This window comes from Maylandia zebra, linkage group LG7 (assembly GCF_041146795.1).
Source record: "Maylandia zebra isolate NMK-2024a linkage group LG7, Mzebra_GT3a, whole genome shotgun sequence".
Lineage (NCBI taxonomy): Eukaryota > Metazoa > Chordata > Actinopteri > Cichliformes > Cichlidae > Maylandia > Maylandia zebra.
Window position 1 is genome coordinate 23226437 of NC_135173.1, and position 27808 is coordinate 23254244.

Below are 27808 nucleotides of genomic sequence, written 5' to 3' on the forward strand. Positions count from 1 at the left end.
CCTCCCTCACTCTTTCCAACATCTAAATGTGTGGCAGAATTTGAATAGAGCTTCTTTCTGCACTCCTACACAGGCAGGAGCGAGAGGCCCCTGTAGTCGCTGGCACTGGGAGCATTGCAGCATCAACGGTACGTTTTACAACTCACCACTGGATGCTCTAGCGAGGAATTTTGTAAAGAGGTTTCAGGGGATACTTTGACATATCCTCCTCTTCTTTGGGGGGACAGGTATTGATTCAGGTACTCTGATGCCTAACCAAAGGTAACTTTCTGATTTTTTCTTTCAGTAGTTTTCTCAACTAGTTTGTTGATAATAACTACTATGACAGTGATGTAGATGACTACCCACTACAGTGGGCACAGAAGGTAATGCTAACGTGATTTTGGTCAGTATTTCATCTTGATGTGACAGAAGTTTGGAGACTTCTGTGGGGTGTTCAGTCAATTTCTCTTAAATCTGAGTGATTTTTTATGCTTATTTGTCATTTTTAATTCCATTAAACTTTATTACATTGTTGAAGAATGTTTTAAAATCATATTTACATGTTTATACAGTAGTAAGTAATATTTTAATTGTTTGCATTATGGGACCCATCACACACTGTATCATGAAGTGTACTAGGCTGCCGATCAGTGTCAGAGCCAGTGTCAGCTCTCTTCGTGAGTCAGGAAAACCTAAATGTTGTGCTTGCTTGTTGTTTTCAGTCATCATTTAGCCCAGTGGTGTTACAGTTGGTGGCTTGGGGGGGGGGGGGTGTTATCATGTAATAAACTAGGGGCTTAAAATAATTTGATTCAACTATACCTATCCAGGGTTCAACAGTGATATTGGCCCAAAGTATCATTTAATAAAATACTAAAACGCACTGCAGCACTCCTTGTCTAAGCCCTTATATAACATAATATATTGTTAAACAAGGTTTTATTTTTTTATTTTTTTTTACTAGAGTTTTGGGTCTCTGCGGTCTCAAGCACAAAATATGTGAAGGATTGTGTACAATTTTTCTAAAATTCCTCTTTCATTCAAACTCTTTGTGGAGCTGTTGATAAGAAAACCGCTCTGTGTTTGGTTATTGGTATTCCTTTCCCCTGGGATAACACTTATAGGTTTATATAGGACATTAGTGTTGTAGAGCGACATCCTGTTACTATGGTTACACCAGGCTGCATGAGTGCATGTTGTGAATTGTAATTCCCAGATGTCGAGATGAAAAAACAATTGACAAAGAGTTCATTTAAAGCAAACACCTTTACACTCTGCATTATTAAACAGCAACTTACATTTGAGACTTTGGAGTTTCTTCCTGATGTCAGTCTGTCTGTATATGTGTCTACTTGTGCATATATATGTGTGTGTGTGTGTGTGTGTGTGTGTGTGTGTGTGTGTGTGTGTGTGTGTGTGTGTGTGTGAGAGAGAAAATATCACGCATTTAACTATTTCTTATCTCTTAAACTGGTGACTACGTAAACATGTATTAATGCATCCAGAAACATCTGAGAATCTTTTTTTTAGCTCCCCGCACTTTTCACTGAGCAAGAGTCGGTGTGTGCGTTCTCAAACACAGGCCTTACAGTACGTATCCATAGGTGCACACACTCCCGTGCTTTTTCTGTACCAGGGGCATCAGACGTGTACTCCAACACATCCCCTCAGTGATCTGTGAGTGTTGCTCAGTGTTTCTGTGTGTGCTGTCATATCAATGTCGACTCTGTTCTCCTGCCGTAGGGCTAGAGAAGAGTGGGTGGAGGGTGACGTTGTGGTGGTGGTTTTGCGGGGAGGGGGCTTCCCTTGTGTTTACCTTGGCAGGGTTGTGAATATTAAGGCCCCGCCTCTGTCCGTTGATGGAACAGACCAAGGCCTTATTGCCCTCCACCTCAGCTGGGAGCAGAACATACCACAGCGGTTGTACAGGGGCGCTGCAGCCACCCCACTGACTGAATGGGCACTCTGTGGTGGAGGGAGGAATGACTCGTTTGACCTGGGCTGGCAAAGTTTGCTCACAAATGTGCCACAGTTTAAATGATGCATTTAAAGGGCGCATTAAGATCTGCTGAGAGATTGGGTACTAAGCAACAGAGAGGCAAGGTTTAGGCTGGTTTGGCTAGAGAAATGGGCAAAGACTTTGCTGGCTTTCTCTGTGCCGATCCATTGTGAGAGTTTGTCGATTGTTGGCTGCTTTTGGCTAGTTTCGTGCAGTGCTGGAAAGACCACCCTGACTGTAACAAAGATGTGATATGCAATAAGATTCAGTGCTCATTCATCTAAAGAGTTATACTCTCATCAAGAACTCTCGTGACAAGAATAAAACTTCATCCTTCATCCAGCTTGATCCTTTCTTGTATTTCCTGTCATATATACATTGTGAGAATGGTGGATGCCAACATTCCAGACAGTGAAGCCAGTTTATGCTCCCTGCTAATCCCTGCAAATCAAAAGTTAAGGCTTCAGACTGCTCTAAAAATTTTGAAGCAGTTTTTCCCCCTTCACTTGGCTCCATGTGATGTCAAAAAGAGCAGATATCCTTAATGTGGTCATCTAAGCCCCGCAGTTCCTGTTGTGAGCACACAAGTCCCACCCACCCGCTTCCTGAGTGAGGGGCAGCCAGTCAGAAGAAAGATGCCCTAAAGAGTTGAGGAGCTAAAAGGTCTTTTGTCAGGCAGAGGATAACTGAGGTCCTGTAAGGTAAAAAAAAAGAAAAAAAAAAAGAAAAAAGAAAAGCCAAGCTACTCTAGTAGAGTCCAAGATTTTTTTTAAAAAAAGCTTGACGAATAATAGCTCCCTTTAATGACACTGCACTCTGGTGGAAAGTTTTAAAGTCTGTCACCCTTTTCACCACACTTGGCATCACTGTGAATTATGCACCACGAAGACTGCAAGACAAGAAACTAAGCCAGGAGAAAACAGGCTTTCCAGTTGCTGTTAAATTGTTTCTTTTTCTGGCATATCCATACCTTGGCATCATTTTGATAATAGAAACAGACAAAAACAGTACCTAACTAACTAAAAAGAGTCGATACGGACATTAAGATCCAACTTTTAACTGTAACTACTTATATGCAAGCATTAATAAGTATATGTTAATGAGAGGGGTTTTGGGAAATCAATCTGAGAAACTTGTAATGTGGTAATAAGTTATGAGAATCTGAATCAGATTACTTTGTTAATTCTGATTCTGATTAATTATAGAATTTTAATAATCTTAACAAAAAAAAAAATATTCTCCTGAAAATAATCCGGTACAAGGACTGGAATGAAAATGGGTAAAAAACCCAAAAAAACCCAGCTAATTCCAAAGGGGGGAAAAAAGACCTTCAGGAACCTGGAGAACTACTTCTCAAGACCTCTTTTTAAAAAATTACAAGAAAGCCTCATAATGAGGGGTGACATATAGTATGTGAGAGCAACTAGAAGAAGTCTGGAAAGCTGGAAATCAGGAGTCACTCAGAAACTCAATGACACCAAAAATAAGTGAAACGGCACTCAGAGAAAACATCCTCTACCAAGGTCGAGAGATGCAGCCACATTTTTATGAAGTTTTTTTTTTCTTTGCCTCTACCTCTTGAACAAGTTTAATGAAAAGACTTATGGACTGAGCATGGCAAAGCCAAAAGTAAAGCAATCCTGGGTGGATTTGTCCGTCTGTCTACACATGCTGTGTGGTATTTTGTGTTTCCTCCAAAACTGAGCCAGCATTCACCCGCAGACAGATCTCAGACAGCAGGAGAAATGTTAACGCTACTGTAGGATGGAATAACACCCGACACATAGACACACATGCAGACACACACTCAGCTGTGTAATGTATCTGCAGACAGACCTCTAATATGTCTGCATTATCTCGCTTGATTTTAATTCTATGTTGAATTATTGAAAATTTGCCAGCTCACAGTAGCTCTCTTTTGGCCCATTCCAGAGGCTGTCACTCAGTAGTCAGTCAGCAAAGGCTTTGTGACTGTGAGCTTCAGGTTTATTGGTTGTAAAGGTCTCTCTGTGGCTGCTTGGAAGGAACTGGGAGCATTCGGCCGCCTGTCTTGGGGCTTGTGAAAGCAGCACAATGAGGGTTCAGTGGGGACTTGCAACGGTTCTGCCTGTTTGACCGTGCTTCACGTCAGAGCAGTGGAAAGTTGAGAAAAAATAAGCAATGAGGTAGTTGGTGCTTGACAGATGTGAGTTTGTGACACGAAAGCTCATGTTGTTTGGCTGAAATTGTATCGTGCCTGGCTTTTCTAACCTAAAAAGTGTGTGTGTGTGTGTGTGTGTATATATATATATATATGTATGTATATATATATATATATATATATATATATATATATATATATATATATGAGAAGCTGCATTTAGATACTTCAGGAGTAAATATTTTTGTGTTTGTGTGATGTATTGATATAGTTGGACCTCAAATTAAAGTTTGCACTATGTCATTTAGCATTTGCTAATTAGTGAAAGGCACAAAATAAGGCTGAGGCTATTTGTAATTACATTTGCAGTTATTTAGTCATGAAACTGAGTACTGTGTCATTTTTATTTAGACCTGAATTAACTGAATTACATAACAAGTCAGTGTAACAAAAATGTTGCCGCAATTCACCCCGAGGAGAACATAAATGTCTGTCAGTCTGTCTATAAAAGAAGACTGTGGCCAGTGTGGTGTTACAGTTTGGTTTGGGAGTACAGCTTTGAAGCCTGAGAGTTTTGCTTTTTGCACGTCCTCATGTTGATTTTTAGAGGCAGATATGTCTGCATTTAAATAATAAAAATGGGTACTGAATTATCTGCTAGCTTGGAAGGCAGGAAACATCTGTAGACTGTGTAGACTTGTGTGTTTTGCTGCTAATTAGCCCTCACTTATGAGTGAAATAATAATATGATGTCATTTATCAAAATAACTGGTGCATGATACCCTATTCAGTAAGTATCAGTCCAACAATGTTTGATCCCCTTCAAAGAAAGTTTCGATAATGCTGCTTAACAACAGCTAACAGAGGCTAACAATTGCAACAGCGCTTACCAACAGAAAAGTACTGTATACACAATAACTTTACTTCAACAGGCAACAGTTCAAACAAAGCTGAGAGGTCCAGTTTAGCGTGTTTTAGCCTAACAGCCAGTCCCTGAAGTGCCTTGTGTGTGGACCATAGATAAGTAAAAGTTAATACAATTTGAATTATATAGAATTCACTCTTGTGGTCATAAAGTAGGATTTAGTGATAGAGATCAAAACAGTTTAACTACACATGGCTACAAACTGTATTCCTGCTGTAAAGTTGTTCATTTTAACACAGAGATCAATTGGGAGCCAGCCTTAAGTGACCATTTGAGGGACTGTTGGGCATGATTCAAAGTTACAGATGGCACACAAACACATTTACAGGCAGACACGTGCACAGTGCAGACAATATAACAGTTTTGCTGAAAGAAAAGTCTTCATTCAACATTCATTTTTTCACAAATGAAGAACCTTTTGAGATGAATGATTCATACTTTCTACTCGCTGTCTGAAGTTATTTTAGCTCTAAACACATTTATGTGACCAGACACAGAGGGTCTTTCATTCCTCAGTGAGCATTTCTAAGTGATACTGCAGACTCATGATGGCCTATTTCCATTTTAGCTGATGCAATAAATAAAAGTGCTGGATATAATGAATAACACGGAGTATATGTGTACAGTCTGGGGGGGAAACGCAGCGGCATATAGAGGCATAATTAAATCCTCAATTCACTCTAACACTTGTGTCACCACTTCATATGTATTTCTGGTCATAAGATTTTAAAAGTGTGTGTCATTTTATATCCCGTTTTACCCGACTTGTGAACAATAAATAATGCAAAAATTGTAAAAAGACTATGAGCATGTACACAAATGCGATTACAATGTTGGCTGTTCTTCAGGTAACGATGACCCCCTTGTTTCTGCTGTGTGTGTCCTTACCACTCATCTGGGCAACAATATCTTCTGAAGACCATGATAGTAAGTGGCCAAAATTTAATTGCTCCTCTTAATGCCTCTTACAAACTTTTTTTTTTTTTTTCCCCAATTTTGACCTCTTAAAGATACTTTTTGTAAATACCCTCTGAAGAACTTTCACCACCAGGGGGAAGCATTTTACCAGCAGTTATATTAAGAGTTATGACTGTTAATGTTGAATGGGAGGAAAGTCCATGACAATTTGCACTGTTTAGGGTTCAGTTGTATTTGACCAGACATTTGAAATTTGAATTCAAAATAAAAAGTAAATAATATTTTTTGTTAAATACTGGTATGTCTTTGCCCACCCTAAGAAAATAATTTATTTTGTACCAGATAGTCTACTAGTCAGCCTTCTTTGGGCAAGACGTTTGCTAATTTATAGTCATGTTATACTTATCTACCAACTTTGCGATCTTTAAAAACCTTGATATATTAATCTTCTGATGGTCATTTTTGATTTCAGAGAGTGTCGTGTACTGTTCGCCTTAGAGACCTTCAGTTTTTAAAATGAAATATTGATTTGCTTTTAGAACAAAGGGAAACTGTCTTATACAACACACCACAAACATACAATATTTCCCGAGAACATTACCCCAAACCTAAACCCTACAAGTCCCTTTTCTCCCCCTCCACACCCCCCGCCCTCCCTACCAACACATATCACCTTTGCAGCACAACCATAACATTCCAATGACACTACAGGTTAACATAATGAGCAAGGAGGAAGGTACAGAGACCTTCAGTTTTGTTTTAGATTCCTGATACCTTTACCTATTTGTGATGACACTTCACCCCCTTTCCCCACTGGTCCTTAATAAGCAGTATCATTATTACGCTCTCGTAGAGCTGGGCGATATGAGATTTTTTCATATCATGTTAAGAGATTTTCTACATTATACATTATAACCAAATCTCTATAATACAATATAATCAAGTGTGCCTTATATTTTGTGTGTTCATATATTTTCACATAACCAAGCTTATTGTTAAAGAGAACATAATGCATTCCTTACCTCAGTGTGTGATGTCAGATAAGCATGATATACTTCTGCATTGTTATTTTCAGTGTATGTGTGCAAGGTCAGATAAGCTGAGATAATGCCTGACCTCTCCCTTTTCAGTTAAAAGAGGAAGTACTATGTAACTTACTTTCACTATAAATAAAGCAAGCAAGCCTGCACTCGGTGTGTGTGTCTTCTCAGAGGCATTCACCCGTGCGCACGTCTTCTAATACTTTCTGAGTCGGTCTGCAGTTGTCTCATTTCTCTTATCTGTGTTTGAACAAATGTCAAACCCCTGACATATCACGATATGTTTTTTTCATTTCAGTCGATAACGATATCTATCACGATATAAGCCAAATAACTATATTTGTAAGATTTAAATGTGCCGTTGCTCACAAGTAAAATGTGAAATAATCAGCAGCTTGTTTTGATTTAAATATTTATTTCTCATAATAAGTTCAACAGGGTAGATGTACTTAAGGAACATGAGACTTTTTCAGATAAATAAAGGCAAATATTGCAAACTACACAAAAGGCAGCCGCTAAAGCGTTTAAGTTTCAAAATAGAACAAACGAAACAGACTAAATTGTCAATTCCACTTAGAAACAAAATATTAATTCTAAAAACAAATCTTAGTTTGTTTTACAGAAGAACAGACAAAACTGACTAACTTTTGTCAATATCAAATAAACTGAGAACTAAAAGGAAATTCTCAATCTCTCCTTGTTGTATAGCTGAGCTTTCAAACAGTTTTTTTTTTTTTTTGAAACGATGATTTATTGATTTTGTCAGAACAACACGAACAGCAACAAGTCAGCACAGCCAAGCACAAAAAAAAAAAAAACCAAAGCAAATGCAGGTATATGAGTTACCAGTACACACGCCTGGGACAAAATATGTAAAGCGTTTCACATTCGAAGTCAAGGGAAACAATAAATAAAAAAAATAAAAAAATAAAAAAAGGGGGGGGAAAACACAGACATTAATCAGTGTGTTTAAAAACAAACTGCGAGTCCCCTTTATGTAATAGCACAGTAAGGTCATGAGGTAGGTGATCAAGCAGAGGCTGCCATATGCTACAGAATGCATTACAATTGCCCTTTATGATGGCACTGAGGCGCTCCATCGGCAGCACCCTGAGCAGTTCTCTGTACCACTGTGTAACAGTAGGGGGCCGTCTCTGAATCCATTGAAACAGTACACATCGCCTCGCCAAATGTAAAAGTTTACTTAACAAAAGCATCTGTACAGAAGACAGAGAGAGCCCTTCTATAGATAAACCCAGAACGAACAGCATAGGGTTCAGTGGGATCGTTCGGTGGAAAATAGAGCAAAGCTCTATAGCAATATTCTTCCAAAATCTAGTAATCAAAGGACATTGCCATATGCAGTGGTAATAGGTCCCTACAGCCGTATTGCACTTCACACAAAGAGCAGAGATCTGAGGGTGAATTTTATTTAGGAACTCCGGCGTACGCTGTAGTCTATGTAAGATTCTGTACTGGCTTTCCTTTAGTCTGTTACAGGGAAACAATTTCATGGCAGATCTGAAAGTTTTGGACCATGCTTCCGCACCAACCTGAGCTTCGAGGTCGGTTTCCCACCGAACCCTGGCCTTATCAGTGGTTATAAAGTTCAAAGACAACAATTTCCCATAACAAAGAGAAATAAATTTCTTTTTTGTAGTCATTTCCTCGTTAACTTTGAGAAGAAAGCTTTCAACAGGGTTCAAAACTGGTTGATTGGCTGGAAATTTAAGGGAGTTCACATAATGCCTTACTTGCAGGAATCCAAAGAAGTGTTTCTGTGGTAAATTATACTTAACTTGAACTTGATTAAAGGCCATAAAACTACCCCTTTCGAACAGATCACAAATAAATCTTATACTTTTAGAATACCAATCATCAAATATATTAATGCCAATACCCGGGGGGAAAGCTTTATTCCTAGTTAGAGGCTGCAGTGCACTAGAGAAACCTCTTCTTCCGACGTGGGCAGTAATATTACGCCAAACCTTTAAAGTGGGCATCAAGACGGAATTAGTTCTGACACCAAGAGGGAGGTCCGCCAGGTCAGTGGATAAGAGACTAAGAGGTGAGAGAGGGTCACAGCACCAGGCATCTACCGATGGTTCGCCCCGGTGAAGGAAGGAATGTAACCACCCTGAGATTATTTGTGCATGACAAGCCCAGTAGTAATATAAAAAGTTAGGCAGTGCCTGACCCCCCTCATCCGTGGGCAGTTGTAAAATCTGTATCTTTAGTCTAGATTTCTTCCCACGCCATATGAATTTAGAAAGACATCCCTCAATCTCTATGAATGTTTTTCTGTTGATCCTGAGAGGCAACATTTGAATGGGGTATAATATTCTGGGTAGCACATTCATCTTGATTAAACTTATTCTACCCGTCCAAGACAGGGGGAGGTCAAACCACCTATTGAGGTCATTCTTGATTGAGGCCACAATCGGCTTGAAGTTCAACTTGTACAACTCCGCTGTGTCTGCGGGCACCCTGATACCTAAATATGTGAAACCTGTGGTCGACCACCTGAAAGGGAAATTAGGAGGAGCGTCCCACCTCCCCCCGTCACCCAGTGGCAAAGCTTCAGATTTATCATAATTTATCTTATACCCTGAGAAGAGGCCAAATTGGTTGATGATATGTGTCAGTGCAGGAATAGAAGTTTCTGGCTTAGTGAGAAAGAGCAGCACGTCATCTGCATAAAGGGAAATCCTGTATTCAGTATTCGACAAGGTCACCCCACAGATCTCAGGATCAGTTCTTATAGCCTCTGCCAGTGGCTCCAAAGCAAGTGCAAACAACAGGGGAGAGAGGGGGCATCCTTGCCGCGTTCCCCTACCCAGTGGGAAGACATCCGAGACCGAGCCATTAACCAAGACCCTTGCAGCTGGGGCCCCATACAGCAGTTTGACCCACTTGACAAATTCAGATCCCAAACCAAACCTGTCCAAAACATCAAATAGATACTCCCACTCCACCCGATCAAATGCTTTCTCAGCATCCAAAGAGATCGCAAGAGCCCTATAATTGGTGTTCTGAGAGAACTGCGCAACATTTATGAGTCGGTGGACATTGGAGCGGGAGTATCTATTCTTGACGAATCCCGTCTGGTCAGGCTTTATCAGAACCGGCAGAACCTCCTCCAAACGTCTGGATAAAATTTTGGACAGAATCTTACAATCCACACTAAGTAGACTTATAGGTCTGTAGGATGTACACAGATCCGCGGGTTTATCCTTCTTTAAGATCAGGGATATATGGGCAAGGTTTAGGGTGGGTGGAAGCACGCCCCTCTCAAGAGATTCTGTATACATTCCCAACAAAGGACCCGCCACATGTTTGGCCATTTTTTTATAAAACTCTGGCCCAAACCCATCAGGGCCCGGAGCCTTCCCACTCTGTAAGGATTTAATTGCATCCAAGACCTCCTGCACCCTAATAGGGCTGCATAGATCCAATCGACTTTCCTCTGACAGTATAGGGAGGTTAACAGTGTCAAGAAACAGTTTCCTGGCGTCTACAGTATTTTGACACTCAGGGGAATATAAGTCGTGATAGAACTCTTTCATTATTTTGCTGATAAGTTTAGCCTCAAACTGTAAGACACCTGCCTTATCTTTTAGAGAGGGTATTGCATAAGAGCCCCGTTTCCCTTGGGCAAGTCGGGCGAGCAAGCGTCCAGGTTTGTTGCCTGATTCAAATAATCTATGCTTCGCATAGAATATTGCAGTTTCCGCTTTCTGAGTTAACAGTTGGTCCAGGGCCGATCTAGCTGCATCCAACTTCCGAAGCACAGAAATAGACGAGGATTTCTTAAACTCCCTCTCCAAGTCAGTGATATCGCGTTCAAGCACTAATTGTTTGGCTAAGCTGCTCTTCTTTTTTGCCGAGGTAAAAGAGATAACGGAGCCCCTGAGAAATGCCTTACCCGCCTCCCATAGAGTAGAAGCACTAACCCCCGGTAAGTCATTTGTAGAAAGATAGAGTTCCCACTGATCTTCTAAATACTTTACAAATTTAGGGTCACTAAGGAGAGCTGGGTTTAGCCGCCAATGTCTAGACGAAGGGTCATAATAAGGTGGTGATAGCTCCATTGAAACTGATGAGTGGTCCGAAAGCGCACATGTGTGGATCAAACAGCCCCGGGTTCTGTCAAGGACAGATCCAGAAACAAACATGTAGTCAATTCTGGAAAAGGAAAAATGGGGGCGTGAGAAAAATGTGAAGTCCTTCACATGTGGATTACAAACTCTCCAAGCATCAAAGAGACCAAGATCTGAGCAGAGGTCCGTTGTAGCCTTTGCCATTTTTGAAGATGGTTGAGATTTTGGTGGATTATAATCAGTTTCAGGATTCAAGCCACAATTAAAATCCCCACCAATTATTACGTGGTTCGGACACACAGGGGAGGTTTTTGCCAGAAAATTTGAATAGAACGATCTATCAAAAGTATTTGGTGCATAAACACTTCCCAATAGAATTAATTCCCCATATAGAAGCCCAGTAATCAAAATAAATCGTCCGTCCGTATCCCTTACAATAGTATGTAGCGTGAATGGTAGATTTTTATGGACCAATATTGCGACGCCTCTACTTTTAGAGTTAAAGGAGGAATAATAAATTTGTCCCACCCAATCACGTTTGAGTTTTAGGTGTTCGGAATCTGTGAGGTGAGTCTCTTGCAGTAATGCAATCTGCACTCTATCTTTTTTGAGTAAGGAAATTATCTTGCGCCTCTTAATGACGTGGTTAATTCCCTTGACATTAAGAGTAATAATTTTAGTGTTACTCATTGCAAAAGTAATCTGTCATTGGACAAGAATCGTCAACCCAAGGCAAACAGAAAGAGTCATCATAATAAAAGACATGTGAAAGACTTAACCCATGGCCTGAACCGGCCGTGCTGACATGAACAAAACCATCACAAAAAGATGGCAAAGGAACCTTCACCCACACAACAAATTGCATACAATAACAGAATCAAGATAAACGTCAAGGTATCACGGACCAAAAACAGACAAACAAGAAACAAACAAAAATGAAAATGCCACCCACCGGGTGGTGTCACAAGCCCAGTGCAGCCAAAAGAAGTTTCACTCCACGGGAGAGAAGGAGAGAGAAGACAAGAAAAAGAAAAAAAAAAAACAAAGCAAAACCCCGCCCCCGCTCCCCAAACCTGAATGGAATCGGGTTACTGTCAGTTGTGAATCAAAATTAGAGACTGAGTAAACAATTAGGCTATTTTCCCCGTTAAACCGTCTCTGCCTCCTCAAACTGCGTTAAACGCTGCGGACTCAGGCGTCCAATGACACGGTCCCAGTTAAGTCCTGCAGTGCCACAGTTTGTACGGGGCAAGCATCTATTAATCCAGCGCATTGATGAAACTTTGTGCATCTTTAGGCGATTCAAACTTGTGCTCATTGCCATTGTAAGTCAGCACAAGCGTCGCTGGATAGCGCATCCTAAAGCGGATGCCCTTGTCGATTAAGGCACGGCAAGAAGCATTAAATCCCCGTCGTTTCTCACGGATCGCGTAGGAGAAATCCTGATGTATGAAGATCCGCTGCCCGTCGTGGTGGAGTTCGGGGGCCGCTTTCACTGCAGCCATAATCCGCTGTTTATCTCCGGAGTTGTGGAGCTTGATGATCACCGGCCTGGGGTGAGCACCCCGCGGGCCGAGGCCCCGGTGTGCGCGGTCAATTTTAATGCGGGCTTTACCCGCGGAGCTGTGTCCCAGCCCGAGTGTGTCAGGCAGCCAAGCCTCAAAAAACTGAGTAGGGCTCTCACCCTCCGCACCTTCTTTCAGGTTAATGATGCGAATATTGTCGCGCCTGCTGCGGTTCTCTAAGTCGTCCAAACCTTTTGCCATAACCTTAATCCTCCCCTCCGCTTCAGCCAGCCTCCCCGCGAGGTCAGTCACCCCATCTTCCATATCTGAGATTCTCTGCTCTGCCTCCGTGACGCGTTTGGAGACGTTTTCCAGCGAGGACGAGATTTTCTCCAGTGTCCCCGACAGTGCAGACAGTTTTTGGTCAATTACCTCACTGATGCTATCGGTCACCTCACGGACGAGAGTTGCGGTGTCCACCGGGGGCGAGGGCTGGTCGCCCATTGCTACTAGCATGTCAGTTTGGCTAGCATTGTTCATCACGACGGCCGTGGTCTTTCGAGATTGTATCTTCGTCTGCTTCGACATTATTTAACTTCCAAAAAGCGTATTTAGGACTGCTGAGTATTCCCAAAGCTCTCAGTCACTAGTTTAGGTAAAAATATAGACAGTAGTGCGCATTACACTGTGATAAGTACAGGTGGGAGCGGGAGCACAGTGAAAGCACGTCTTCTAGCCTACCATATTCACCGGAACTCCTCCAAACAGTTTTAACAGTTACTTTAGTCTGACAAAAGCCGAATGATGAATTAGCGCTTCCAGTCAGAGACTGAGGCTACGTCCACACGTACACGGGTATTTTTGAAAACTGAGATTTTCCGTTTTCGTTTTAAAAAATAATCCCGTCCACACATAAAGGCAGAAATGAAGGAAAACGCTGCTATGAACATGCCAAAGCAGCAGGTGACGCTAGATTCCTAACCGTGCAGAAATGTTGGCCAATCAGAAGTCTAGAAGCCTCGGTGGGAAAAAGTAAACAAAGCTGCGGCATAGAAGCAGAACCGAGTCGTATGTGTGGAGGGACAGTAACTGTGTGTATATGTAAGCATTTAAACACTGCAGAGAGTAGAATTAACAGTATTGTAGAAATTCATTTCACCGAAACAATAACGTGGCGCAGTGTGACGCATGCACCAGTTTATTGTATTTCCAGACTTGTTTTCGGCACAATTTACAGTGCACGCTACTCTGTTTTTTGTCAGACTTGAAATAGCCGAAATACCTTCACACTACGGAACTTCTTTGGCTCTTCCGTTCGACAATCTCTCCGGCATTGGAACCATCATCTGTTTTCTCTTAAGGTCACGCTCGGTTGATTTTTCTAGTCGGCACACTCATTTCCTCCATTAGGCGCTGGCTCCATTACCCGCTGGCTGCTTCCCAAACAAACACACGTGCGGCTTGGCACTCGTGCTGTACGTAACAAGTCACGCGACGTGACGCTGCGGCTGTGATTGGTTCGGCTCTGCGCTACTTAATTTGGATTGGCTGACCTTTTTTTTTTTTTTTTTTTTTTTTTTTTAAGAGGACAAGAGCGGCGAGGTCTATCGTGATAGCTTAATTTCTCTATCGAGTAAAAGTTATATCGCGATACATATCGTTATCGTTCTATCGCCCAGCTCTACGCTCTCGTGAGGTTTCAACCTTGTCAGTGCCACAAATTGGTTAATATTGATTCGTGGTCTGTGTTGTCTTATGTTTTGAAATGTCTCTTGTTGCTTCATCTGTCTTACTATTTCACACTTTGCATGAAATTTAACAGATGTTTATTGTGGTCCCAGATTTTTTGACCTGACTGCATCTCTGCACAGTATATTAAATTGCACCTCGAACAATTGTGCCTATCTTTATCCCAGATGTTGAAAGCACATTACATGTCAGCATCCCTGTGGACATGCCTCTTCGTCCTCTCCTGGGGGGAAAGGTGGAGGTGCCATGTTACTTCTTGGATAAGAGCCTCAATGACACTGGAGCCCTGACCGTCGCTACACTCTCCCACCGCATTAAATGGACCTACATCACCAAGGACAAAGTCGACACCATCTTAGTGGCATCGCAGGGCAAAGTTGAGGTCAAGCAAGATTATTTGGACAGAGCGATGTTGGCTAACTATCCGCTGTTTCCCACTGATGCCACCCTGGAAATGACAGAGCTTAGGTCCAAAGATTCTGGCATCTACCGCTGTGAGGTGACACATGGCATCGAGCACAACTACGATACTGTGGAAATGCAAGTTCAGGGTACGATACGAAACCACTAACAGCTTTGTTCACTTTAAAAGGGTGTAAAGCAGTAACCAATCATTGTTTGTGCCTGTTTCACTCAAAGTGAAAGTTGCCAACAATACACTTTGTTTTTATCTGAGAACTGCCCTCTGCTAACTTTATGTGTCTCATAGGTATTGTGTTCCACTACCGTGCCATCTCCACGCGTTACACCTTGACATTTGAGAAGGCCAAGGCAGCCTGTATCCAGAACAGTGCCACCATTGCTACCCTAGCCCAACTGCAGGCTGCATATGATGATGGATTCCACCAGTGTGATGCTGGATGGCTTTCTGATCAGACGGTCAGGTAGTGTTTACCCTTTTTAACCATCAAATGTTGAAAATACTTATCACAGTTGCAGAAGATTGAAGAATAGCCAAGCACTCAATGCAGAGAGAGTACAAGAGTACAAATAGAGCAGGTCCATGATAAGATTCTGTCTCTGTACCTGTCCAAAATTATAAATCCTGATTCACTTTGATGTTAGAAAAGTCCAGTAAGAGGTTTAATGCTTTTATCCTTAACAGCTTCAGAAGAAGTCATGTTGAACCATTGCCTAAGATTTCAATGTGCAAATAAGGCAATGAAATCGAGAAAAGTATTTTGTATGTGGAGGTAAAATTCCATAGCAGTCATCATAAATGTTCAAATATTGGACTTTAACATTTTTATCCAAATCAGAGATGATAAAGCAGAACATGTTGTAAGATTTGCTGCTTTGAGGTGGAATTAGCCTCAGGCAGCTCTATAGTTCAACAACACAGGTTTTGGCATGAATGACTACGGTCAATTTAGAATCACCAGTTTACCTACCACAAATGTCTTTTAGTTTAAAACTGAAAGCAGGAAATATGTGGATGGATAGTTAAATTTAAAAAGTGTCTACTTTGCTGGGGACAAAACCACTTAGAATATTTACCTGCAATACGTTTCTCAGTTATTTCTTTTCTTTCCTCAAGGTACCCCATCCATCATCCACGAGAACCCTGCTACGGAGACAAGAGAGAACTTCCTGGTGTCAGGACCTATGGGGTGAGAGACGTCAACGAGACCTATGACGTGTATTGTTTTGCTGAAAAGATGCCAGGTAGGCTAAGCAAACAAGGGCAAGTTTTCAAAGCTCCCCATGATTCACAGAAAACCTCATAGCATAAATAACTGCATCCGTTCACATCACTGTGCTTTCCTCTCTTCTTCTACCCTCCTTGCTTCCAGGCAGAGTCTTCTACTCTATGTCTGTAGAGAAGTTTAGCTTTTACGAGGCAAAAGATCAGTGTGCTAAACTTGGTGCCAGACTTGCCACCACAGGAGAGCTTTACCTCGCCTGGAAGAATGGTATGGACGTGTGTAATGCTGGCTGGCTGGCAGACAGGAGTGTACGATACCCTATCAACATCGCCAGGCCTCAGTGCGGAGGGGGCCTCCTGGGAGTGAGAACCGTCTACCTGTTCCCCAACCAGACTGGGTACCCCTATCCAGACGATCGCCATGATGCCATTTGCTTCCAAGGCAAGTACTCTAGGAACTCTAGTACCCTACGCTGGTATCATGTTCTTTTCATTGAATGGTGTCTGTGGTCTGCTCCAAGCATATCAACCTGTACTGTGGCCAAACAACCCTACGTCTGATTCAAATCTCTAGAGCCCATAATTCCAAGAGGCCTGGTCATGGATGATTTTTGTTTTTTTTGTTTTTTTTCTTTAGCTGTTGAGTTATTTTTGGAATTCAATAACTTTGCCTCTAAAACAGGTCACATTTGTATTATCGCTGTCAGTAGATGTGAAAGTCAAAGGCACATCCCATTATTATATTTTGGGTACTTGGAGACAGACCTTTCCATCAAGTGGTATGCTCTTGGGTTGAACTTGCAGAGGTGGCCAATCAAGCTACTTTTATATTGGTTTCCTTAGAGTTATGGTGTTTAAATCTATTCACTAACAGCAAAGAGACCCTAATACCTAGGTTTGAAACAGGTTTCACATCTCTTGCTTTAGGTTGTGATCACTAGCACTTAAAATGGCACTGCTCATTCTAATTTTGTCAAAATTTTATGTTTAAATACTTCTATAATAGCTCCTTTATGTTTTAGACACAGTTCCAAATACAGAGCACTGCTTGCTTATTTAAATGCAAATTATGAGAACATCAGTATTTCCCTGCCCTTATTCTTTTACTTGACTATATTGCTCTTATAAATTTAATAAATATGTGAGGTGTTTTTCTAACTGGATGTGTAAATGTCTAGATGTGCTGACTACTAAGGCTATAATAATTTGTCAGTAATGCAATTTTATTTCCTTAGCCGATGAAGACAAAGATGCCGTGCCTGGGCAGACCACTCCATTCCCATACATTGTTACCGTGGCACCTCCTGCTCAGGTGCCGGGCATCATCCCTTCATCTGAAAAAGAAGAGTCCAAAACTGGGGAAGTAGTTACTCTGCCTCCACTACCTATACCTCCAAGTATGACAGATGTAGATGCCCCTATGGCTCCGACTGGTACGCACTTACACGTTATAATCAATAACAGAATCCTCTGGAACATTTTTCCCTACATTTTAATAGGAAATTTCAGAGGACTACAATACAAGTACAAAAAAGTGAGGTTGCCACTGTAATCCTGTAATCTTGTCCCAGGTGTGGTGTTCCACTATCGACCCATTACCGGTCGGTATACTCTAACGTTTTTGAAGGCTCAGCAGGCTTGCCAGAACATTGGGGCAGTCATTGCCAGTCCTCAGCAGCTGCAGGCAGCCTTTGAGAAAGGTCTACATCAATGTGACGCCGGCTGGTTAAGCGACCAAACTGTCCGGTGAGACATGTAGCATAGATATATATCAAAATATACATTATCTTTGTCATACAGTACAGTGAGTTTTAGTTTGAAATGTTTTACTTTGAACTCTGGATTGCAGCCCTCATAGTGACATCAAAAGAAATAAAAAAATATTTCATATCATAATTTTTATTGTACAGCAAACCATGTCCTTATTAAACTGCACTTACACTCTCTTTCTTCCTCAGGTATCCAATTGTGTCACCCAGAGAAAACTGTGCTGGTAACCTTCTAGACCTCAAAGGAGTCAGATCCTATGGCCTGAGACCAGCCACTGAACTCTATGATGTATACTGCTATGTTGAACGTTTGACAGGTGAGGAGCTTTAATCACTCTGAGGACATCAAACTTCCACTTCTGTGTCCTCTACAACACTCTAAACAAAACTGTAACATCTTTCTAACAGACTGTTTAACTACTTCTGCCTGTTTGTACTTTCTGTTAGGTGTGGTCTTCTTCACCACTGACTATGGCAGATTCACTTATGAGGAGGCTGTGCATCACTGTGAGAAACTTAACGCCACCCTGGCCACTCCTGGGGAGCTCTATGCTGCCTGGAATCAAGGACTTGACCAGTGCAGTCCCGGCTGGTTAATGGACCGCAGTGTCCGCTTCCCTATCACAACCCCCAGGTCTCACTGTGGAGGCAACCAGGTGGGAGTCCACACCATCTACACCTACCCCAACCAGACAGGCTTCCCCAGTGAGGACTTGCAATATGATGCCTACTGTTTTAGAGGTAGGAATGGGTTAAGTGTGGATTCATTTATGTGCAAAAAAAAAGCATTAATTTCATTATTTTCGTAAATAAACCATTGATTTTATATATTTCAGTTGCATTTTTTCTCAGAATGATTGCTTCATGTTTATTGAGGGTGAAGAATCTTTTTTATTGCATGGAAAGACAGATTTCACTGAGGCTCGTTTGAATAGAAAGATGCATTGTTAATCAGATGTTGAGTTGGCAATAAACCCTGAACATTGCCACTGTGAATCTTGACGTGTGCTATTATACACTGGGAAGTTATTTAAAAGTAAGAGATACATGGTTTGAATCAATTAAGGTAGGGATCAGTTGTTGATGGATACCTTAAAGATTGGAAAAGTAAAACATAATTGATAAAGAGGTAAACACGTGAAACAATATAGATGTGATCTTGTTGTATAGTCTGCAATGTTGATATTTGATGTTTTACATTTTTATTATAATGATACTGATACAACGTTTTATCTGCATGTTTTAACCATCCCAGAAAACTTCATCTGCTCACTGCAATTTGTTTCTTTCAGCTGAAGTTCCCGTTGTTTATGTTAACAATGAAACCAGTGTAAATTTGACCACAGTGACTGAGGATGTTATCAACAAGACAATAGCTATCACTGATAGCACTGGTAAGACACATGCATGCAAATAGCACTTTAAAATCCCTGCTCTTTTCTTGGCTTATTATTACAGTTGTAATGTTTGGTAAACAAAACAAAAACTCACAAAAATAAATGTAATATGGCCTTGCTTTCTACTGTGAATGCAGGTAAAAATTTCTGATTTTAAACCTTATTTTGTTTGCTTTTAGTTGCAACTACTGTAGACTACAATGAAACTGAAACCAGTACAAACATTACTGATATTGACTTTGTCAATGAGACCATCATCACACCTCAAAAAGTTATTCCTACAGGTAAGACAGCCATAAACAACTTTGTCAATCAATTAAATCAACTGACTTAATGTTTAATTCTACCTATTAATGTCTTGTGTCAAAATTTTGATGTAATAATTTAATACCAGGACTCACTTTTAAAGTCGTGAAGAGTTTGAGATACTTATTTGAGTTTTTTAAATACAAACAATTAATATATTAGGTTTTTTTTTCTTGAATGTCACATATATGTGTTACTAAATTGTCTAGTAATCACTTCTAAAGCCATTAGAGTATAAGCCTTATATAAAATATTTCTTATTAGAAAGTAATACAATAGGTTTTGTCAAACTAAACACAACAGGTAACTTTTCTCACTAAGCTATAATAAACTAATTCTTGGATTCTTGTCTGGATTCTTACGATTCCCCACAGTCAAAACCATTCCGGTACCAGTTGATTTTTCGGGCTCTGGTTCAGCTGAACATTCAGCCAATGGAGATTTCTCTGGAGAGTCTGGCACCTCCACCTCCAGCGGTGATGGATCTGGGTCAGATGTGGAAGTCAAGTTTAGCGGAGACAGTGATGTCTTCTCTGGAGACCAGTCTACCTCTGGAGAACAACAGGAGGCAGAAAGGGGAAGTGTTGACATCTTCACATCTGGAGAACCTGGTAGTGCATCTGGAGATCTGGGTAGTGCATCTGGAGATCTGGGTAGTGCATCTGGATATCTGGGTAGTGCATCTGGATATCTGGGTAGTGCGTCTGGAGATCTTGGTAGTGCATCTGGAGATCTTGGTAGTGCATCTGGATATCTGGGTAGTGCATCTGGAGATCTTGGAAGTGCATCTGGAGATCTTGGAAGTGCATCTGGAGATCTTGGAAGTGCCTCTGGAGATCCTGGTAGTCCATCTGGAGATCCTGGAAGTGCATCTGGAGAAACTGGCACGGTATCTGGATCTGGGGAGGGGTTTGACAAAGAATACTCTGGTTTTATTACATCTGGATCAGATTTTCCCAGTGGAAGTGGGGACACCAGTGGCAGCAGCGGAAACTCCATAATAATCATGTTAGATGGAAAGATGGTGGAAGTTTTACAAACCCAGCAAAAGGCCACCGAGCAGGAACTAGGCCGAGCAGGATTTGATATCTTGGAATCAAGTGCATCTGGGTCAGGAGGTATGTCTGCATCAGGTTCCCAAGAGTTTTCAGGTCGCATTGACTTGACGGTCCTACCATCTCTGGAGAAAGAGTTGTCTGGATATCCCATTGGATCAGGGTTTCACAGTGGCTTTTCCAGTGGTTTTCCATCTGGTTTTTCTGGCAGTGGCTCTGCCTCTGGACACTCTTTGCAGCATCACGATGATGTTATCTACTTAACAGATGATGAAATGGTAGAAATGACTCTACCAACACTGGCACAACATCCTGAGCAGGGCAGGGGTGTGGTGGAGATAAGTGGGCAAGGAAGTGGTTCAGGGAACAGAATTTTAGATCAAATCTTGCAGCCATCAGGAAGTGGCACCACTCTGAATTTGGAGGAACTGCAGATTTATTCAGCTTATGATCAATCGGGACATGAGGAAAAAGTCCAGGAGGGGAGCACACCCTACATCAGCCCAACCACGGTACCATCTGTGTCTTTAGTCACTCCTGCTGTTGTGGAGGAGCCAGAAGTGAAGAAAGGTATGTTCTTTTTGTCTGTTGACATAGCCAACATTTTGGGAAAGAACCTTATTTATCAAGCAAAGTGACTGCATAATCACTCATGTTAAAATGAATGCCTATTGTTCCTCGCTATAAACTTATGTAGACACCAGTGATCCAAACCCATGGAGCTTAGGATCTGAGTCACTGAACAACAGCACGCAAAACTGAAAAAGTTGAAGAAGCCAGATATCTTTAGTGAGACGTATATTTGTTTATTTGTTTTTAAGATTTTTGTCCAAATGTGTGTAGCTGTGCAGGACTGTCCCGATGACTGGGTGAAGTTTATGGGCAGCTGTTACCGGCACTTTACAGGGAGAGACACTTGGGCTGAAGCTGAGAAACACTGTCAGGAACTCAATGCCCACCTGGTCAGCATCAGCTCCCAGGAGGAGCAGCAGTTTCTCATCTGTAAGTAACTGTTGGAAAGATGAGTGACCAGCCTTCGACATTATACAGGGTGGGCCATTTATATGGATACACCGTAATAACATGGGAATGGTTGGTGATATTAAAGTCCTGTTTGTGGCACATTAGTATATGTGAGGGGGCAAACTCCTCAAGATGGGTGGTGACCATGGTGGCCATTTAGAAGGCGGCCATCTTGGATACAACTTTTGTTTTTTCAATAGGAAGAGGGCCATGTGACACATCAAACTTATTGGTAATGTCACAAGAAAAACAATGGTGTGCTTGGTTTCAACGTAACTTTATTCTTTCATGACTTATTTACTTATTTGCAATCACCTGAACGATTGTCATTATTGATTAATTCTGCTGTCTACCAGAAAATCCTGAAATCAAGTCAAGTTAATTTATTTGCATAGCACATTGAAGTATAGTAGAACAAAGTGCTGCAGAGCAAGTAAGAAGTAAAGAAACAGTACAAATGATTTAATTTGTGCCCTGATGCTCAAGTGCATTTGTGATATAAATATCAAGTATCCAAATACGTTTTCACAGGACTGTATTTGCTGTGAGCCAAAAGTGGTAAACCACTGCATCACGTCACATCAAAGGGCTATCGACATAAAACATGGGAAGGTTAAGTCATATTTGTTTGAAAGGCTAAATTGACGTTGTCACTTCCCAACAGCTAATGGTGAGGAATACCAGTGGATTGGACTCAGTGACAAAGATATGCAGAATGTGTTCCACTGGACAGACGGGAGTCCCCTGGTGAGTTTGGTTAGAGATTCAGTTGTGTACTCAGGAAGCCATAGCACCGTCTGGACAAACCTGATCTTTCTCAATCATATATTTTTTTTTAATGAATTTTATGAAGATTTTGTATAGTTAGAGAATTCTTACTTTTTACTTAATTTTAAAGTTTTGTATTGGCAAAATATTGTTCTGTAATCCTTTTAGACCTTTGAGAACTGGAGGCCCAACCAACCAGATAACTACTTTGACTCTGGAGAAGATTGTGTGGTTATGATCTGGCATGAGGGTGGACAGTGGAATGACGTGCCCTGCAACTACTACCTTCCCTTCACCTGCAAGACTGGACCCGGTCAGTTTACTTGATTAAACATCTCGATTACTAAAACGTTTAGCTTTCTGTTTTTAGAGGTAATGTCAGTGAGGTAGCTTTATTTCGGCCAATCATAGCACAGAAATCATAACTGAAAAACATTGCAAGCACAAAACTCTTGATGGGGATGGGAATTGATAAGTATTTAGTGAATCTGATTCCATTATTGATATAACTTTTTCTTAAAAATAATGCAGGAGTCCAAGGAGAAAGCAATTCCTCATACGTTTCTCCGTAAAATGACCCGAAACACACTGTCTCACAATTACCATTTAACAATATAAAGCTGAGGCTATGGTCCAACACACCAGCACAAATCTCTACTCCAATGAGGACACACACACAATCTTTTTCTTAGCATTTAGATACAAACACAAAACTGACACAACAAAGCGAATATGAAAAGCTGAAGTTGTGTTAGCAGCATAATGCAGTTGTTTCTGTCCTGAAAGCAGTCTCCACTTTACCATCTCACTCTTGTCATTTTGTGCAATAAAAATAAAAGTATCCACGTTGGAGACTGCACCACTACCTCAGGCACACAAAATCAAATGAGCTGACTGCAAGTGCAAGTGGACTCAATAAGCGGGATCTGTAGGCAGGCACGCAAGCGATTCCAAGGAATTAGACTACTGGGAACCAATTGTGTATACAAGAACTGTTCTCGATTGTCATCCGTAATCAGTCATGTTAGCCATGTTTTAGAGTGAACCAGGAGCCTCGATTACACTATGATAACACCAGACTTTATTTTAAATTGTCAGCTCATTGAAATATTGTTTTTGTTTTCATTGTTTATTTATCTCTGTCAGTCATGTGTGGCCCTCCCCCTGAGGTGGAACATGCCCAGCCGATGGGAAACATCACGCCACGCAGCCCTGTCAACTCTATAGTCCGCTACCAGTGTGACGCAGGCTACAAACAGCGCCACCTGCCTGTCATACGCTGTATGGATGACGGACAATGGACAGAGCCGCAAGTGGAATGTACAGAAGGTGATTTATCATTCGTTTCTAACTTGAACCTAAAAGAGTTGGGCCTTACAGTCACAAAAAGAAAAACAAACCTGGCAGACTAACATAAAAAAGACAAAGGCCTAAACATCATAAAACAATGCATTATAATAAAATTAAAATTAGTTTTTTGTAAGACCCCTGATTGAAGACACTTGAACAAGGAACCTTTACAGTTCTCTGGATCTGGCTGAGTTTGTAGTTGTGTGTTAAATAGTTATGGCACCGTTTCAGGAAGCTGCTCTGGCTATGGCAGCAAAGTGATAATGGAAGTGATGCAGCTCTTAAGGATAGGCCAGAGTCACTTGTTTTTCTTGAAACATATAATTATACAAAATAATTAAAAGACCACAAAAAAAATGTTTGAAGTCTAAATAAAAAGCAAGCGATGGCAAGTTTAGTTAGAAAATTGCAATCCCAGACTATGGGTGCATCAGACTAACACACATGCCTGCTAGTTAGTTACTGTATCCAGTAATAAAATACTTAATTTTGACAACTTTCAATACTTAAATTGTACAGCTACACAGAAAAACATATTATTAGTTAGATATGTGTAACTATAATTCCCCAACAGTGCAATCACTGTGGAAAGACCAAGGTCAGTTACTACAATTGGAATTTGTGCCGTGACAGCCCTTACACTAAACAAAGTTTAAAAGTGTGAGTTGCTAATTAGCTGCAGTCACCAAAATCGCTTTTGTATCAGGGTGTTAGCAAGTTTATTTTTGGATTAATGGTTGCATTTGAACATGTGGATTTATGGGAAGTGACTGTTTTTTAAAGCCGGCTTCAAAATCTAATATGCATCTGTGCCAAGATATTAATTAATCTCTTGCATGAAGCATAGCCTGAAATCTGTATTTTAAATCTTTATGCAGTACTTTCTAAATGTAGACAATACACACCACCCTTGTAAGAATCATAGTTTGTAAGTTACAGGGCTGATTGTCCATTTCAACCAAAAAAAAAACACTAAACTGACCTTGAAAACCTTGTTGGACGTAAGACAAATTTTAACATATTGTTAACATGACCCCACTCTACACCCCTACCAACAAATTCATTCAAAACTTTTTGAGCTATCATGTTTACAGATGCATGGAATGAGATATGGAATCAAACTGAATTAAACCTCTAGCTCTGGGTGTTCCTAGTGTTTTAACTAGGAATGCAAAACCAAGGCAAACAGAGAATGTATATCTCGAGTGAGGCAGGAGTAATGTTTTGTGCACAAAAAGTGTACCTCCAGTAACACTGACACTCTACCATTACACCGATAAAGATTTTCTGAAATGCATTCCTTAACCACACCACTGACTGCACGATAATTCTTAAAGTCTTCTGGCAGCTCACATTTATATGATGAGCATGTGTACCTTTTCTTCTGCTCAGCTGGTGCCAGCCATAACAGGCTAAACAAAAGATCCCTCAGGAGAAGAAGTAAAGGAGTGAGCACCCCGTGGGAGCAGAAACTGCCCTGAGCAGCACTGAAAGGACATACAACAGAGAGCCACAAAGGACCCCTCGTGTAAAGAAGCATGGACACCAATGCAAATGCCTGACCAAAAAGATAACATGCCCTCCCCTACCATGGATATCCACCAACTGAAGCACATTTAGACTGATAGTGTAACTAACTGATGTTTTGGGTCTTTAACAGTCACTCGTCAACTTCTTAAGGCACTTTTCTTTGTATTTATAACATTTAATTTATAGCTATTATCCGGTATTTTTAAAAAAAATCTTAACGCAAAATATTTTCTGCAATGTGCTGCCAGCACTGCAGACAAGGTCAGTCAGATGAAACTGTCCGTCAGTCAAGAGAGGCTGAAGAGTAACATGTGAAGTCCAAAACAGCCCAGTACATGTGGTTGACTCTCTGAAGTCAGATTCATTGCTAGTATAGGGTAAGTGTTTTCCAAGATCTGTGTTTCTTTCCTTTTTCTTTCTTTTTTTGTCTTTGGATCTAAAGACCGAATCTGAGTGATTCTGAGAACTGAAACAAACCTTTTTTTTTCTTTCAATCTACATATACCAGCAGAGTGATGATTAAATCATCTGGTTGTGACAGCTGTTCAGAATGCAGTAAAGTCATTTCATCTGAATTGAGGAGGCTTTGAAAATTAGAATTTTTTTTTCTTAAATATAAGTAAAGTCTTGGCAACACATTGGTACAAAAGAACTCAATTCTTTAATCCTGTAGACCTGTGGTTCTCAAACTGGAAAACACCTTCTTTAGAAGCCAACAAAGGTTCCACCCCCCCCCCCCCCCCCAAAAAGTCAGGATTATCACACCAGCTAACTCTTGTCTCATTTTTTCCACACTAATATTTTTTAAAAACATTTTAAAATCAAAACAAACAAACAAAAACAATAAACAATAATAAAAAAAACATTCTTTCATTTTAGTTTAAATTCAGTTTGACTATAGTTTGTCATCCATCCAGTGCTGCCATAATTTGAAATCATCTTTCAAGCCTTAAATGATTTTGTCACAACCTCCTCAGTGCTAACACATCACCACAGCTTCAGATATACTGAAATGAATGTGCTGTTGTATTTGGTAACGAGAAAGTTCATGATTGAAGTGCAACAATCCTGGACTGAAACAGCAGGCACTCATGCACTTTGGAAGTTTTTGCTCATTTCTTTGCTTATCATTTGAATCCAGTGCGCCTTAAATTTAAAAAAAAAAAAGAAAAAAAAGTCACCTCAACAACAGTGTGACCTGCCATCTGCTGGTGGAAAAGATGCTCTCATTGTCTTTAAAGTTGGGTAGATTTCTTAAAGGCAGTCCTTAACTTCTGTTGTTTTTTTTAAAAAATATATTTCTTACTGTAAATATTCTCAGCAGAATTCTCTGAACAGCAGGATCTGTCATAACTTACAACGCGCACGCAGTTTAATTGTTTTGATTTATTCATCATCTACTTTTTTGTCAGGTTGTTAGTTAGTTAACTGGAAAGTTACACATATGCATCACCAAACACATGGGCGTTTGACAGCCACCAGTACAGAGGAAGAAACAGGCTGGGTTTTTTTTTCTTTGGTTTGTTTATTTTGTGGAGGTTTCTGGCTGTGTGTCAAGTAACAGGGTATTATCGACAGACATTCTTAAAAAGAATAAATTAGAAGCAGCAGAAATTAGGAAAAATAATGACATGTAGGGTTCGTTTTGGGGTGGATGAAACGATTCTGAAATGTTGACCATGACCTGTGAAGGTCAAGATTTGCTTCACCTCTGAGACATTGCAGTTATTTTAGTGCATATGTGACCTTTTACAGACCAGCTCACAAACACTGAAACCTCTTAGTCGCTCGTGGACAGGCATACAAAAGTAGATCATGGAACTCACAAAGCAAACGCTTACACATTTTTAGGTTTTTTTTAATAACATTCAATTATATGAATGAAATCCATTGATGCTCCCTCTGTACTGCAGTACTGTACATAATATGTGCAAAGCTCAACCTGAAGAGTGAGTCTGTTTCAGTGTTTGTGAACTACTGGTTCTTCCAACAACTAAAATATCTTAAGAAATAAAGCAAAATGATCACATAGATGTAAATTCTGCTGTAACTGTTCAGATCCCAACTTCTGATGTGAACATACAGTATACCGTAATGTGCTGTACTGAATAAAACTTGGAATCATCTGTCTCCTGGAATTTTTGTCCTATTCTTAACGATTCAAGAGTCATCAACATTTTCTGTTTGAAAAATTTTTTTTTTCTTTTGGTCGTTTTTATGGAAGCATCTTTCCCTTAAGCGGTCGAATTTGAGGTAAAGTCTCTGGAGCCAGAGGCACAACCTGGCATACAGTTTGTTTTTACCTTCCTGTGGAAATACACTGTGAAAAAAAGCACACGATAAATAGCTCCTTCATCGGCCACTACAGCAGCTACCTTCATCACTGTAGTCACAGCAAACAGATCTGCTCTGTGTATTTCTACCAGGCAGTGTAGCTGTGTGTATATTTCAGGCATGTATACACATCCGTGTGGTGAGTCTGCCTTCGTGGTTACACGACACATATGTGTGCAGTGATCTGAGGTGTATGTTCCAACCTGTGCAGGCATGAAATCTGTATGTGTCCACTCAGGTAAATAGGATGTGTTTCTAAAATCCAGTGGCAGC

The 27808-nt window shown here is 40.7% G+C and overlaps 1 protein-coding gene across 3 annotated transcripts; it reads left to right on the forward strand.

Moving 5' to 3' along the window:
- Positions 1-27331, forward strand: acanb (aggrecan b). 3 transcript variants are annotated; one of them, XM_004564535.3, is made up of 18 exons: positions 1-128; positions 5895-5973; positions 14526-14909; positions 15068-15242; positions 15896-16023; positions 16152-16445; positions 17239-17436; positions 17575-17749; positions 17962-18089; positions 18220-18513; positions 19065-19166; positions 19349-19453; positions 19850-21100; positions 21374-21532; positions 22218-22300; positions 22490-22634; positions 23468-23650; positions 25064-27331. In XM_004564535.3, exons 2-18 carry the CDS (start codon positions 5901-5903, stop codon positions 25150-25152), a joined length of 3966 nt encoding a protein of 1321 aa, XP_004564592.3. In that variant the 5' UTR covers positions 1-128; positions 5895-5900; the 3' UTR covers positions 25153-27331. The 3 variants fall into 3 exon arrangements, with proteins under 3 accessions (XP_004564592.3, XP_004564593.3, XP_076742205.1); XM_004564536.4 differs by lacking the exon at positions 1-128 and adding an exon at positions 132-261; XM_076886090.1 differs by lacking the exons at positions 1-128; positions 5895-5973 and adding an exon at positions 13394-13710.
- Positions 27332-27808: the final 477 nt, after the last annotated feature.